General features: G+C 44.5%; 1 protein-coding gene across 3 annotated transcripts in view; it reads left to right on the top strand.

Annotated features, from left to right (window-relative positions):
* Entpd4 (ectonucleoside triphosphate diphosphohydrolase 4) overlaps window positions 1-14,588 on the top strand; it is a 47,673-nt gene that overhangs the window by 19,304 nt on the left and 13,781 nt on the right. For 2 of the 3 annotated variants that reach the window (XM_008850573.2, XM_008850570.2), the window contains exons 10-13: window positions 2,111-2,435; window positions 4,039-4,124; window positions 5,194-5,355; window positions 6,482-10,217. In XM_008850573.2, the coding sequence (XP_008848795.1) occupies window positions 2,111-2,435; window positions 4,039-4,124; window positions 5,194-5,355; window positions 6,482-6,701 (793 nt within the window). In that variant the 3' untranslated portion in view covers window positions 6,702-10,217. Of the gene's footprint in view, window positions 1-2,110; window positions 2,436-4,038; window positions 4,125-5,193; window positions 5,356-6,481; window positions 10,218-14,588 lie in introns of those variants that run through there. The other variant, XM_029554884.1, reaches the window with a different exon arrangement.

Here is a 14,588-nt window from a genome sequence, read left to right as displayed (position 1 = left end):
AAAGTGAGTTCCAGGCCATCTGGGGCTAAACGGAGACCCTGTCTGAAAAAGACAAAAAAAAAAAAAAAAAAAAAAAAAAAAAAACCATTTTAAGCTGGGTGTGATGGTACATGCCTAGAAGGATCATGAGTTTGAGACCAGACTGGCTTACATAGTGAGACCCTTTCACAAAAAGCAAAACCAAACAAAAACAAAAAACTTGACATTATTATAAGTAGAACTTTAAAAAATGAGTTTATATAAAATTATTTAACCAAGTTTAAACTGTTTAAATTGTATAAGTTTAACACGCCTTTAATCCAGCACTTGGAAGGCAGAGAGAAGAAAGAGGTGGATCTCTGTGAGTTCAGGGCTATCCTGGTCCACATTTAACAACTCTTAGACCTTAATAATTATAAATGTCATTTACTGAGCCTTGAGTATCTACCATTTGTAGTGGTGATTGATTTTTTTTTAAAGTAAATATTTTTATGGCAAAACCTTTATTGATTACACTCTAGTACATTATAAAGAGCCATGATCAGCTTGTTAGTAAACAGTCAGTGCTGAACAGTGAATTCATAAATATTTAACTCCTAATAGTTAAACATATGCCAGGCCCACATGAGTTCATGGTACCAAAAACCAACATCACTCCCGTTTGTTAGGCAGTCTTTGACTCTGAATGATCGCTCTTCTAAGACTCCACCCATCCTTTCTCCTGTACACACTGCATCTTCATCAAGCCGCTAATTGGCCTTCTTTAAATAACAACAGCTTAGCATTTTGTCAAGCAGTTGGATACCTCACCCTCTGGAATTTACTTTTCCCCAGTTTTCTAGTCTTACCCACACATGATTTCACAGTAGTTTGCTAAAACGTCCATCCTGGTTTTCCAAGACCAGTTACTTCTTTTCCCAGTCACCCTGCACCAGCTGTGGTCAGTCAAGCAGCATTAGCAGAATGGGGCTGAGAACCACGCAGTTGCTGGGCACTCAGCAGCCATCCTGTCAGACTGTGTTGCCAGAAATCAAAAGCACCAGGTAGGGCTAGTGAGACGGCTCGTAGGGTGCTTGCTGTGCAAACCCAATGACCTGAGTTCAATCTCCAGGAACCACATGCTGCAAGGAGAGAACCATCCTCCACAGGCTGTCCTCTGATTTTGTGTGACATTGCTAGGGATATGTGAACAAACATCTCACCCCAGATAGGGAACAGAAGACAGACCAATGTAAGGATACCACCAGAATACAATGTGGTGAACCAATTTATTGGGGTTCCTTACAGGAGTATGGGTGAGGGGTTACGTACAGGAGCAGAAATTACTAAAGACAGCTGCATCACCAAAGCCCACCCCAGCATGGGTGATGGCTCACAAAAGCTGGAAACCTGGAGCTCACTTCACAACTTGCAGGCAGCTTGACATTTGGAAGGTGTCTTCCAGTCAGCCCTGGGCCTGAGCCTCTTCCTGTCGGCTCAGCTGGACCGAACCTCTTCCTGTCCACTCCTCTGGTCTGAGCCTCTCCTCCAGGTGGCTGGAGTGGCTTCTTGGCAGCTGCTTGTCTCCCCTGTTTCTCTCAGCTGTCCTTATGCTTATATGTGCTAGAGGAGGGAGGGCCAAATGAATCTGGTCAGTGTCGGGGATTTCTTGAAACCCTTGGGGTATTTACTTCCTGGGCTAAATGAACTTCCCTGCAGGATGGATGCTCACCTCCCTTTAGAGCATCCTGTGTCTTAAAGAGCTTTCCTCCAACACAGAAGAAGGCTTTATCTCAGGAAATTGCCACACAACAGACCTCCACTTGCATGCTGTGTTACTAGAGCACATGCATATCCACACACAGTAAATAAGTAAGTAAAGAATGAATGAATGAATAAATAAATAAGTAAATAAATGAAAAAAGCCAGGTCATTCAGCAGCTTGTTTACTTGGGACTCAGTGTGTCTGCTGTATGTGAAGGTGGATCTGTGCAAGAGGGATGGGTGGTGATTTTCCTAACTTTTGGGGGAACTTTGTTGTTCCCACATACATCCCTGTGGGACCCATGTTAGGAGAACACTGGCTTGCAGCCATTTGTTCAAAGCATAGTGTAACATCGGTCTCATGATAAACTGGTTCTTTGTGCAACAGGCTCCTGGGTAAACAGACTGGTCTGACTCCTGATGCTCCATACCTGGACCCATGCTTGCCCTTGGACATTAAAGATGAGATCCAGCAAAATGGGAAGACCCTGTACCTGCGGGGGACGGGAGATTTCAACCTATGTCGAGAGACCCTCCAGCCTTTCATGAACAAAACCAATGAGACACAGACTTCCCTCAATGGAGTCTACCAGCCCCCCATTCACTTCCAGAACAGTGAATTTTATGGCTTCTCCGAATTCTACTATTGCACCGAGGATGTCTTGCGAATGGGGGGAGACTACAATGCTGCTGCGTTCACTAAAGCTGCCAAGGTAACTCGCCAGGAGAACCCTTGCTGTGGAGAGACCATGTGGACAATAGGTCCTGCCCGCCATTGCTGTCAGAGGGCGTCCTCTTCCCTTTTGTCATGGGAAGGGAAATGATCACAGAAGAAGACAATCTAAGCTAACCTACCCACTACTCCACAACTACACTGGTCCCTAGCAACTTCCAGATCAGAGTCTTGGACTATTTTTTGTCTTTGCCACAGTTCACAGTCCCTTCAACAGCCTTCCCCTCCCATAGCAGCCAGGGCACTCCCATAACCTTGTTCTCCTGTCTTTCCCAGGGACTCCTCACAGTCTTTCAGAGGCTCCCCCTCAGACCCCTTGGGCCTTCATGGCCCCTGGCCTTCAAGCCATGACCCCATTGCCCTTCAAGTTCATAGACAGTCCCATAAGTGCCATAGTTGACTGCTGCCATCCAAAAACATCTCTGATCTTCACCCTTGTCCAACTGCCTGCTGGGTTTCATAAGTCCAAACAAATCCACTGTTTTCCCATTTTCTGTCCCTGTTATGCCATTTTGTGTGATGGCATCATCAGCCATCCAGTCCCCTTCTCCAGAAATGGCTTTTGCATTCATTAATTAATTTGTTTGTTTATTATTTATGGTGCTTAGAATGGAACTCGGGGCTCTGCACATGCCTTGCAAATAGATGCTCTGCTGCTGAGCCACATCCCAGTCCCTTTGGCTCTTCTCTGTCTCTCGTTTAGCCCTGCATATAATCAATGGTATTTTATCTCACCATTTCTCAAGCTCATCCCTGCTTCCTTTCCTACTGTCACTGTCCTTGTCAAGCCTCTGTGTCACCAGGAGCCGTCCCGGTGGTCTGCTTAGATCTGGTCTCCTGTGTTCATCCTCCATGCTGTCCTGAGGTGTTCTGTGTGGAGCGCTCATGCAGTCACTTGGCACCACTATTTAAAATCAGCAGCAGCTGCAGGGGCTGAGTTCCAGTGACCTTGGCCTGTCATCCTGTCCTCTTCCCACCCAACAGGGTGTCCTCTCAGCATGACTAGCAGCCAGTGGGCTCTGCATCTTCTCTCTTGTGTTTCATTCCTGACATCCCCTTCCTGACTCTTGCCCTAGGCCAAATGCATTCCCTCCTGCATTGTGTTACACCTTCTGAGCCCCAGTTTCTTCATCAGTATAGGTATAGAGAGGTGAGGAGAGGAGGAGCCATGTGGAGGTTAGGTGTTCCTTCAGAGGAAGGGCACAGTACCTCCCCCTTCTTCCATCATCCTCCCCCAGTGCTAATTTGCCTCTGGCCCAAGTACTCAGTCCGAGCAGACTAAATACCTGTTCACTTTGCTGAAGTTTATTCTGGTACAATGATGATGGAAGGAGAAGTAAGCAGGTGAAGAGGTCTGTGGTAGGTAGAAGTCCTCTGGTAGAGGTTCAGGGCAATGGAACAAACTGCATGTGCAGATCAAGTACCCACAGAGTGTCCCAGTCTCATGTTGGCTGTGCAGACTTACACTATGCTTGTGTTCCCTATGCTTATTAGGAATATGAGTTTGGTAAACCATTTGTAAGTGGAAAAAGTGTTTTAAAAAGTCTTCGGCAATTATTTATTTTGGGTGAAATTGCTTTTAGGATTACTGTGCAACAAAATGGTCGATTTTGCGGGAGCGCTTTGACCGAGGACTTTATGCCTCTCACGCTGACCTCCATCGGCTTAAGTAAGTAGTAGGCAGTTGAGCCCCACTCTGTTGGTCTGCCCTCTTCAGAATGTACTGCTTATCTGCCCTGGCCCCTTGCAATGGAGTAAGTACTTGTTCAGACATATCTGTGGGTTTTCAGAATGTCCTCCTCATCTACCCTGGCCTCTTGCAGTGAAACAAGTACTTGCTCAGACAGAGCCTGTGGGTTTTCAGCCCAGTTTTGCTGTTCCTTGCTTCTGAAATTCCCATTTGTACCTTTGCTTGTTCAAGCCCTTCCAAACATCAGTCATGTTGTGGTGCTGTCCCTTTTCAGTCCACCTGTCCCCTCACCAGACTTCATCCCTCCTGATCCCCAGAACACTTCTCATGTTCCTCTGATGAAGGTACATGGTCCTGATTTGGTTTGTAGTTCTTTATTGCTTTCTTAGAATGCCCTTTCTTTTGTCTTTTAAGTGCAGTGACCAAGTCTTATTATTTATTACCATATCTTATTACTTACCCAGCATAGGACTTCGCAAAAAGTAAGCCTCTGGAGACTGGAGAGATGCTCGGTGGTTAAGAGCGTTTGCTGCTCTTACAGAAGACCCGAGTTCAATTCCCAGCGCCAGAGTCACAACAGCCTGTGACTCTAGCTCCAGGGGATCCAGGGACCTCTTCCAGCATCTGCACTCATGTGCATTTACTCCGCACACACACAAAGATGCACACATACGCATAATTAAAAGTAAAATAAATCTTTTAAAATCTAATAAACATTAGGGTTCTTAAAATATCAGAGCTGAAATTGATCCCCCTGCCTTCCTATTTTGTCATAAAGAGAATAAGGTCTAAAGAGGCTAGAACTTGCTCAGTATTTGTTCAGTAAATAATGGAACACCTAAGGTGTGTGGTGGTGTATGGTGGTAACGGATTGAATTACACTGAGGAGCTCATTGATTTTGATGGGCGAACTCTTCTATGTGAGGGATAAAGACTTGAGCCAGAGGAATCGCTCAGAGCGCATGTATGGCTGCCTGCTCAGAGTTGGGTACGGCCTCTGCCTGGTGCATTCTGGCAGGGCGTCTCTGACTTGTGCCTGTGTTTGTAGGTATCAGTGTTTCAAATCAGCCTGGATGTTTGAGGTGTTCCACAGGGGCTTCTCCTTTCCTGTCACCTACAAAAGCCTCAAGACTGCCTTGCAGGTGTACGACAAGGAAGTGCAGTGGACGCTAGGGGCGATCCTTTACAGGACCCGCTTTCTGCCCTTGAGGTAGGCTATGAATTTGATAAGGGGATCTCAAAAGATACTTCTGTGCAGTCCAGTGCCTCCTGGGGTCTGTGTTTTGTGGGTGTTGCTGAGTTGTGGGCAGAGCTCTGAGGTCAGCCAGACCTGACTTTGGTCTTCTTACCTCCGCCAAGTGCTGCCTCCCCTCGCTGCCCACAGTGTACCCCCCAGTACACAGGCTCGTGTGCTGCCACCCTGTGTCTTCAGCTGCCTCCCAGTCCCCTGCAGCAGGCTTGTTTCCGGGATCCCTAATTGTCGGGCTTTGGGCTCTTCAAATACTGTTTTTCAATGGATAGTATAAACATGCAGATTGCAGAGGAAACCATCATACTGAAATGCATTTATCATACTGTTACAGGAAAGAAATTTGTGCTATAGGAATGAATCTTCTTTATTATCACATTAAATGGTAATGTCAGGTAGCAGAGCCAGTCATATCTGTTATTTCACTGTGATGCTGAGCAACAGGTGAGACATCTGCACCGTAATAGGCTACAAAGATTGATCATTTTCCTTAGTGTCAAAGTCCCAGTTAATACTATGCTCTCTTAATACTGTAACATTTGTGGTCTACATAAATTTGTGTCTGAAGGTATTACCAAATTTCAGTCCCAAGTTGGCAAAATAAAGACATACATGTTTTCCCATTCAAATTCACAGACCTAGCTCAATTGATCCCACGTTAAGAACTATGCTCTCCTGACTCCTTTTAATTAAATTTACTTTTAATTGGGTGTGTGCTGTAGCTCTTACTGGTTGCACATGCATGGTTCTACATGTGTGTATGCATTCCACATTGACTTCCATGTATTAGCATTTCTAAATTTCTCTGATTTTTGTTGCCTGAATTATAGTTCCAGTAGCTGCTAGGGTCTTATGGACATGCTTTCATAGGTCATCACGTTAGTATTAACAGCATAAGGTTGGCAGGAACCTACTTTGCACCTACGGTCCCCCATTTTGGAGGTGAGGGAACAGACCAGTTCCCGGCTCCCGGCTCTCAGCTCTCAACTCTCAGCTGTCTTCAGAGCTGGACTCATAGCAGGAGGCCCTGTCTACACTCTCCTTCTCGACCCCATTTGTTTCTGTCCTCTTGTCTCCACACCTGCAGAGACATCCAGCGGGAGGCATTCCGGGCCAGCCACACACACTGGCGGGGAGTGTCCTTTGTCTACAACCACTACTTGTTCTCTGGCTGTTTCTTGGTGGTCCTGCTGTCCATCCTCCTCTACCTGCTGCGGCTGCGGCGCATCCACAGGAGGGCGCCCCGAAGTGCCTCTCTGTGGATGGAGGAAGGCCTGCCCTCCCAGAAGGGGCCTGGTCCCTTGTGAGCCACTGTGTCAGCTCCAGGAAGACTCTACGGGAATAGCCATTTTTGCTCAGGGTTTCTCTGTATGTGCCGATGGTTTTGTTCCCCTTTCTGCTAAATCCACTGTTGTAAGCCCTGTTGTCTGTAGGTACTGCCATTTTGGGTACAGCTTTAAATGGAGGAGAAGGGAAGAGGGAAACTCACTTGATTTGTGCTGCATAGGATATCTGTCAAAAGTTAGTAAGATTTTTGGCTTTCATTAAGATATGCTACATTTTCATCAGATGCACTTTGATACAGGGGGGAAGTGGGCAAGTTATTTTATATCAGTATCAATGGGACTGAGGAGTAATGCTTGCATAAAATCAAGGAACAAATTGTGATCATCTTCTCTGAAAACCTCCAACCTAAAAGGGCAGATGTTATTTACTTCTCAGTCCTGTCACTATCCAACTTTTCCTTGAAAATCAAAAAATTCAGTCATTCGTGCAAAAATTGGCACCAGAAGATAATTATTTTCAAAGTTAACAGTGAAGAGTCATGAAAGATGTGAAGTGCTGCCAAGAGCTGTGTGTATGGCAAGGGCTGGACCCAGAGGGCCCTGCAGGGCTCCTCCTAGCAGAAGCACACCCTTGATGCTTGTAAAGTGTGTTTGGAAAGCTCAGTGGCTGTAAAGTCTGACCACAGCAGTGATTTTCTTCATCCCAGCTTACAGCTGCCTTCCAACACTTGGGGGTTTTTGTTTGTCCTTTTGTTTTGTTTTGTTTTTAAATGGAAAGTTCATAGTTGCAATGGTCTCACCATTTTGAGAATTAGAGCCGTGCCTGCTCCAGGCGCCAGCTTCCATTGAGCATGTTTTCACTTCCAGTTTCTTCCACTTTCCCCTAGTTCAAACAGTCACCATGTTTTTATTTGTGATGCCCCACACTCTGCTTGGCAGTTTGCATTGTCACTCTTGGTAGCAACTGTCATTGGTAATGCCACTGTAAGTTCACACCCATGGAAAAGTCTGAATTTAACCCAAGAAATAAATGCACATGTTGAAAACAAATCTGACGTTTTAAGCAAAAACCTTAAAAGGACAATTGGATTGGCAGATGTGAGATGTGGGCAGGCAGGGGATGCTTGTCTGTTTGTTTGTTTTAAACTATTCAATTCGTTTAGAAATTTGGGAATTATTTCACATAGGGATATTTTTTCCAGTTCTTTTTGGTTTGGGGGTAGTAGTACATCTACTTCCTAGGTCCAGAACAGTTCAAGTCAAGCAGTTGGTAGCAAATGGGTATTTTCAGAACTAATAGCTGCTTATTAAAAAATCATTTATTAGAGAAAGAATGCAGAGTAAAGGCCTATGTAGCCATAGGAAAAAAAGGTACGGCACTCTGTATTTTTTTAAGTAAAGGGTGTTGGTTTGGTCCTGCTCTGTGTAGTTTGAGACAGACAAAAGAGCTCTCCTTCTATCCCATCCCAAGGGACCCTGCTGTAAGGACCACCTCACTCTCCAAAGAAATCCCCCAGTCAGGGTTCCAAGTCTCAAACTACCACATACCATGTTCTTTGGATAGCAAACATGTCCAAGGTCCTAGGAGACCATTGCAAATCTAGAACTTTTAAAAGGATTTTTTTTGAACAAAAGAAAAAAATATTAGGCAAAGCAGCACACCCCCTGTAATTCCAACATGGGGAGGCTGAGGCCAGAGAATCAAGAGTTAATGCCAGCCCGAGCTATATAGGTCCTGTCTCAAAAGAAAAAAAAGAAAATTGAAGAATATTCAATAGACTATATTTGACCTCGTAAGGCCTAAATATTTGCAAATATCCCTTTATAGAAAAATTTACTGACTGTGTTGCCTTTCTGTTTCTATAACAAATTCCTGAGATAATCAATTTATAAGAGAAAAGGTTTATTTGTCTCATGGCATCCAAAGTTCCAGTTCATGATCATGTGGCCATGGTATTTCAGCATGTGGTGAGGTAGCACATCACAGCGGCAGAGCAAAACCACCCGCTTCATAGCCTGGGGCAAAAGCCAGAGGAAGATGAGGGGCCCCCATTCCCCTTCAGGGGCGCATTCCTGGTGACCTGAAGACATCCTGCTAAGCCCCACCCCTTAAGGGCCCTTCTGCCTCATGTAATGTCAAGCTGGGTACTGAGCCCCTAACATACAAGCCTTTAGGGAGCATTCTAGATCCTAGCTGTGGCATTGACCCTACAACCTAGCAACCTGATTCAGCAAGGGAAATAAACCGCAGCACTGTTGTGGTTACTGTCCATTTCACAGATGGGAGGAGAAGTGACCACATGTGGTTCTTAAAATACCTGCTTAGACATATTTCTCATCTTTATATGTAAATCATTTTCAAGGTGGGGTTTCTGCCAAATCAGGAAACCTATTCTTCCCAACTTTAACAAAAAAAGCTCCTTAGGAATCTAGTATGCTGTTGGGGGTCCTCAGTCAGAGCAGCCCCTATTCAGAGGTGGTCTGCAGTTTCTCACAGCTGTTTAGACCTTGCAGACCACCCAGTACTTTAAAGATGTGGTCATGTGTGAGAGAGCTAAGGCAAAGCTGCTTCAGGAAAAAGATTCTTATCACTCCGTTACTGGCGGGGAAGCCAGTGACCCTGCTCACTTAGAGTAGAATGCAGAAGAAATGGGACGGAGACCTTGCTAGGAAGCTTTTTCAAAAGAACACATTCTGTGTGAAAGCCTGACAGACCCTGACAGTTATGCTTATGCCCTGTAGCCCTGTTGGAGCAGCTCTGTTTTCAACCCTTGAGGGTGCTTTCAGATTTTAGGTACATCATAGAAAAACATAAACAAGGAAGTTTGTACCCTTGAGTTTTGCACATTTCACCCCTAAGTCGCTGGCTTTAGGGGTTCTTTCTCCTGGAGGATCAGATGATGGAGATGCTGCTGGATTAAGGGCAGTGTGGTCAGGACTCTGCCTGACCACCCTGAAGTCTTTGATCACTCTTTCACAGTGTCATGCATACCTGTGCAATGTGCTGTAACCAGCTCTTGAGCAGATACTCAGTTTTTAAATTCAGGCCTACATAGGTTAGCTTTCCTTATAAGGAGCGTGTGTGCATCAGTAAGAAACTGAAAAAGGCAAGTGTGTTTTCCAATCTTTAAAAAGAAACACCAACTCAGCTTTAGTGCAGTGCAGCAAAACTACCTGTGCACGAATTATTCATGTCAGCGTTTTGTTTTCTCTCAAGTTCTTTTCCTTTCGATAACGAATGATGTGACCAACCTGGGGGAAATCTTTGTGGCTAAGGTTATGTTTTACAGTTAGGTACATTGTAGAAAAACATAAGGAAGTTTCTTAACTAAAGAAGCGCCTTTGAATGTTTGGTTTTTTTAAGTGTTGTTTTCCTTCAAAGTAAGAACCATTATCTTGGGAAGCAATCATGGTGTCGAGTCGCTTTCCACATCTGGCAGCCTCCTGTTGTACACTTCGACTTGGATGATTGTTGAAAATAAAAGCTCATCCAGTGAACTGTAGACCCAAATTAATAAAAAATAAATTGAATCTGAACATATAGTTTGTTTTCATTGTGTTGAACGTGCAGCAAAGGACAGCTGTGAGGGTTGCAGGCTCTTTGTGGCTTATAGCACAGAAACTAGATGCTTCACAAGGAGAAAGACTTAACAACATGAGATGCTAAGCCATTCACCAACTGTAATTGCCAGACTGACAGAGCTACTTACAAGGTCATCATGGTGTCGGAAGATGGTTCAATTGGTAGAATGCTTACCCCACAAGCATGAGGACCTGGGTTTGTTGATCCCAGAACCCACATTAAGAAGCCAGGCATGCTGGCCCATGCTTGTAATTCCAGCACTAGGGAGGCTGAGACAGGTAGATCTCTGGAGCTTGCTGACCAGCTAACCTACTATTTGAGCTCTAGGCCAATGAGTGATCTTGCCTCAAAAAACAAGGTGGGTTGAGCATGGGGGCACATGTCTTTAATCCCAGCAAGGCAGGTAGATCTCTGTTGTGAATTGAGGCCTGCCTGGTCTATATAGTGAGTTCCAGGTCAGGGAGACCCTCTCTCTAAAAACAAAACAAAAAATAAGATGGATAGCATCTGAGGAACAACACTGGGGTGTGATTTTTCCTCCACACACATGAGCACATACATGCACACACCTGTACACACATGCATACACAAAAACATAAAAATAATGTCCGCATCTTGAAGTACCTATTTACACATAGACAATAAAAGGAAATAACCATTTTTTGTGTATCAATGAAAAGTCAAAACAGGAGATTTGGTTTGGGCACTTACCATGGAGCTGCGTGGCAAAGTTCATCAGGTCTCCAGCACCACAACTGAACCTTTGACCTAGGCCAACCCACAGTTACCTAAGGCATTGTTAGCTGGAATTGATAAGTATAACAGACCTCTTCCACCAAACTATACAGATGCTGAGATTGTACCCCAAAGCTGTCTTACAAGACATCTTCACTTTTTCTAGCATTGATCGTAATTCCTCACAAACACACAATTTCCAGCTGCCCTGTCAGCAAAGCTATAAATACAGCTGCCATTTTGTGAAGTCTGAGCACATTTTCAAGACTGCTTGAATCTGTGCCTTCAAGTTGCAATCCTGATTAACCACAAATAATTTTCAATTTTTGACTAGGTTAATTTTATTCTCGGTCAATATTCATAGCTATAACTGCAAAACCTTTCTAGTTTCCATTGTGGAGCTGACTTTCATTGTATTATTTCTAAAAAGAGCCTGGGACTGGAGAGATTGAACAGTGGTTCAAAGCACTTGCTGTTCTTACACAAGACCCAAGTTCAGTTCCCAGCACCCATATGATGACTCACAATCATCCATAATTCCATTTCCAGAGGATTTGACACTCTCTTCTGGACTCCATGAGCACTGCATGCACATGATGCACATACGTACATGCAGGCAAAATACACAAACATACAAGTCTTTTTTTTAAGTGCCCATCTTCCTGCTCTTCCCTCCAGTTTTACCAGTGGCGGTGGGAATTCCACCCTATGCCACTTTGCAGTCTGATCTAAGCTTAAAGCTTTTGGGTTATTTCCAGAGAATTGCTAATCTCATTGATATTACTAATAATGGATGCAAAATACCACTGTGCTGGTGAGGTTGTTTGTTTATTTGTTTGTTTGCTTGTTTTGAGACAGGGTCTCTCTATAGCCCCAGCTGGCCTGGAACTCACTGTGTTGACCAGACTGGCCTTGAACTCACAGAGATCCACCTGCCTCTGCCTCCTGAGTGCTGGGAGTAAAGGTGCACGCCACTACTCCCAGCTTTGTGCTGATTAGAGAGTCTCAGTTGAAGGACTGCCTAGATCAGGTTGGGCTGTGGGGCATGACTGTGGTGGGGGTGGAGGATGTGGAGAGGGTCAGGGTGTTTTGGGGGGGCTGTCTCTATTCTTACCTGATGTGGAAAAGTCTATCCCGTTGTGGGGGGCACCACTTCCTGGTTTGGGGTCCAGAGCAGTGTAAGAGAAGAAGGTTGGTTGAAGGCAATAGCAAACCAGCAGCATGGGTGCATTTGTTTCTGCTCTTGCCTGTGGATGTGATGTGCCTAGCTGCTTGAGATCCTGCCTTGACTTCCCCACAAAGATAGGCTGTAACCTGGAACTGTGAGCCAAATAATCTCTTTTCTACCCCTAAGTTGCTTTTTGCCAAGGTGTTTTATTACAGCAACGGAAATGAAACTACAACACTTACAACTTACTTTTTGCTCCAAAGGAAATAGAGAGTTTATTCTGAGTTAAATATGAGTGACCACAGCCTGGAAACAGATTCAGGTTACCCTGAATGATATGGTTCATTATGGAAGTGGTTATGTGACTCTTTATAATCACAGAACAAATGTCACAAACCAATGCATTTGCCATATAGGTTGGTGGGTCATCAGGTAGGCAGGTTATAACAGGAAAATCTCACCTATAAGACTCAAATGTTCAAAAAAAAAAAAAGACTCAAATGTTATAATATTCTTAGCTGTAGGGTGGTAGAAGTTAGTGGTCTTCTAAGGTTAACAATACATCCCAAAAGTTTTACCTAATAGTCACAAAGATGTTAGGTCAGATACAGAGGCTGGTAGTAAGATTAAAGACAGTCCAAGATAAATTTGCCTCTTGATCTACAACATTCCATCTCTCCATCAGGAAATTCTAGTCAGTCAGTCTTACAGATCTCACCACAGACGTGGCTTCTTCAGAGAACTTCAGTTCGCACTAATAACTGACAGAAAAGATCAAATTAGAAGCTAAACCTTTCAAGCATCCTTAGAATATAAACAGATTTTCTTAAAGGAGGAAGGTGAGCCTGAGTCATCTAAAAATAGACAGAGACAGATGGAGAGGAAGGTGGACAGCTGATGAGAACAGAAATAAAAGTCTAAAGCATTTGTTTGAAAGGATGCAAGAGCTATAGAGGGGTAGGGGTGCAGGACACACAGCACAGAAGTGGGGAGCCCAAACCGTTGATGGGAAGAACAGGATATGGGTGTAAGCTCACAATTTTTGAGGCAATGCAATAATATAGGACTTTGTGCCTAAAGGCATGTATCTGAAAGTGTCTATGGTAACTAATGATGTTTACATTTTTATTTGGTAGAAGGGAAGTACCTGTCTCCAAAAGTGCAATGTTAACAGATCAAAAAGTCATGGCCTTGGTGTTTTTGTTTTTCAGATTATAAAATGCTAGTCATTTGTATGGGGGGTGGAGTGGGGGGCGTTGTAGTTCACACTGGCCACAGAGCAGAGTTCATGCCAGACCTGTCAGCTCTAGAACATCTTTTTTCTTTTTTAATATTTTATTTATTTTTATTTTATGTGCATGCATGTATTGCCTGCATGTAGGTAAGTGCACCCATGTCGTGCAATGCCCACAGAGGACAGAAGAGGCTGCAGATCCCCTGGAACTGGAGTTACGGACAGTTGTTAGCTGCCATGTGGGTGCTGGGATTCCAACCAGGTCTTCTGCAAGAACAGCCAGTGTTTTTAACCACTGAGCCATCTCTCCAGCCCCCTAGAACATCTTCTTAACAAAGGTCATCAGACAAAGAGGTGCCCTGCTAATCCCCAAACACAGCTTAGTAGATGTAGCTAGTTTGGGAACATAATACTCCTAAGAGTCTTAGCCGGCCCCAGCACATCTAGGGATCTGGTGGCCTCTGCCTTTCACCTGCCTCCTCTTCACAAAGGAAGAGTTTGTCTGCTGATGTGTTTTCATTCATGGGCAATGTCCCTCTTTCTATTAATATATCCACTAGGGATGGCTGGGATCAGCTGCAGGGGCACTCTGCCCTTTGATCTTTGCCCCTCACCCCCAATCCTGTTAGGCAGGGGGATCATACCTGGGCTCCAGACTTCATGGCCACTTGAACACTTCTGTCAACAGCTTGAGTCTGTAGCATATAAGAGACTGAAACAAGAAACCCAGTTAGAGATTTCTGCCCAGAGACAAGTCGGGAAGCTCCTTACAAAATATAGTGTTGATAGGTTTCAAAGACGGGCTTTGTTTAAACAACAAGCCCAACTAAAAGGAGGAGGAAGAATGGATTCCTTCCTGCCCAGTCAATTGTCTAATAAAGGTCTTGGGCATCATGTTGTTTTGTTGGTGGAATGGGGTTCCAGTGGCCCCTGATTGACAGGGAGAGTTCTGGTTGGTGTGTGGCAAGGTCTCCAAAAGACAAAGATGCGTCTTTGGACTTCCTACCTGTGGGCCCGACTTTCCTTGTACTAGTTCTTTTTTGTTTCTTTTTTTTTTTTTTTTTGGTCTTTTTGAGACAGGGGCTCCCTGTAGCCCCAGCTGTCCTGGAACTCACTATGTAGACCAGGCTGGCCTTGAACTCACAGAGATCGCCTGCCTCTGCCTCCCAAGTGCTGGGATTAAAGGCG

Source organism: Nannospalax galili, unplaced genomic scaffold (genome assembly GCF_000622305.1).
Source record: "Nannospalax galili isolate Female #2095 unplaced genomic scaffold, S.galili_v1.0 scaffold291, whole genome shotgun sequence".
In the NCBI taxonomy this organism is placed as follows: domain Eukaryota; kingdom Metazoa; phylum Chordata; class Mammalia; order Rodentia; family Spalacidae; genus Nannospalax; species Nannospalax galili.
The sequence above is the reverse complement of the archived record's forward strand: the minus strand, read 5'-3'. Positions and strand labels throughout refer to the sequence as shown.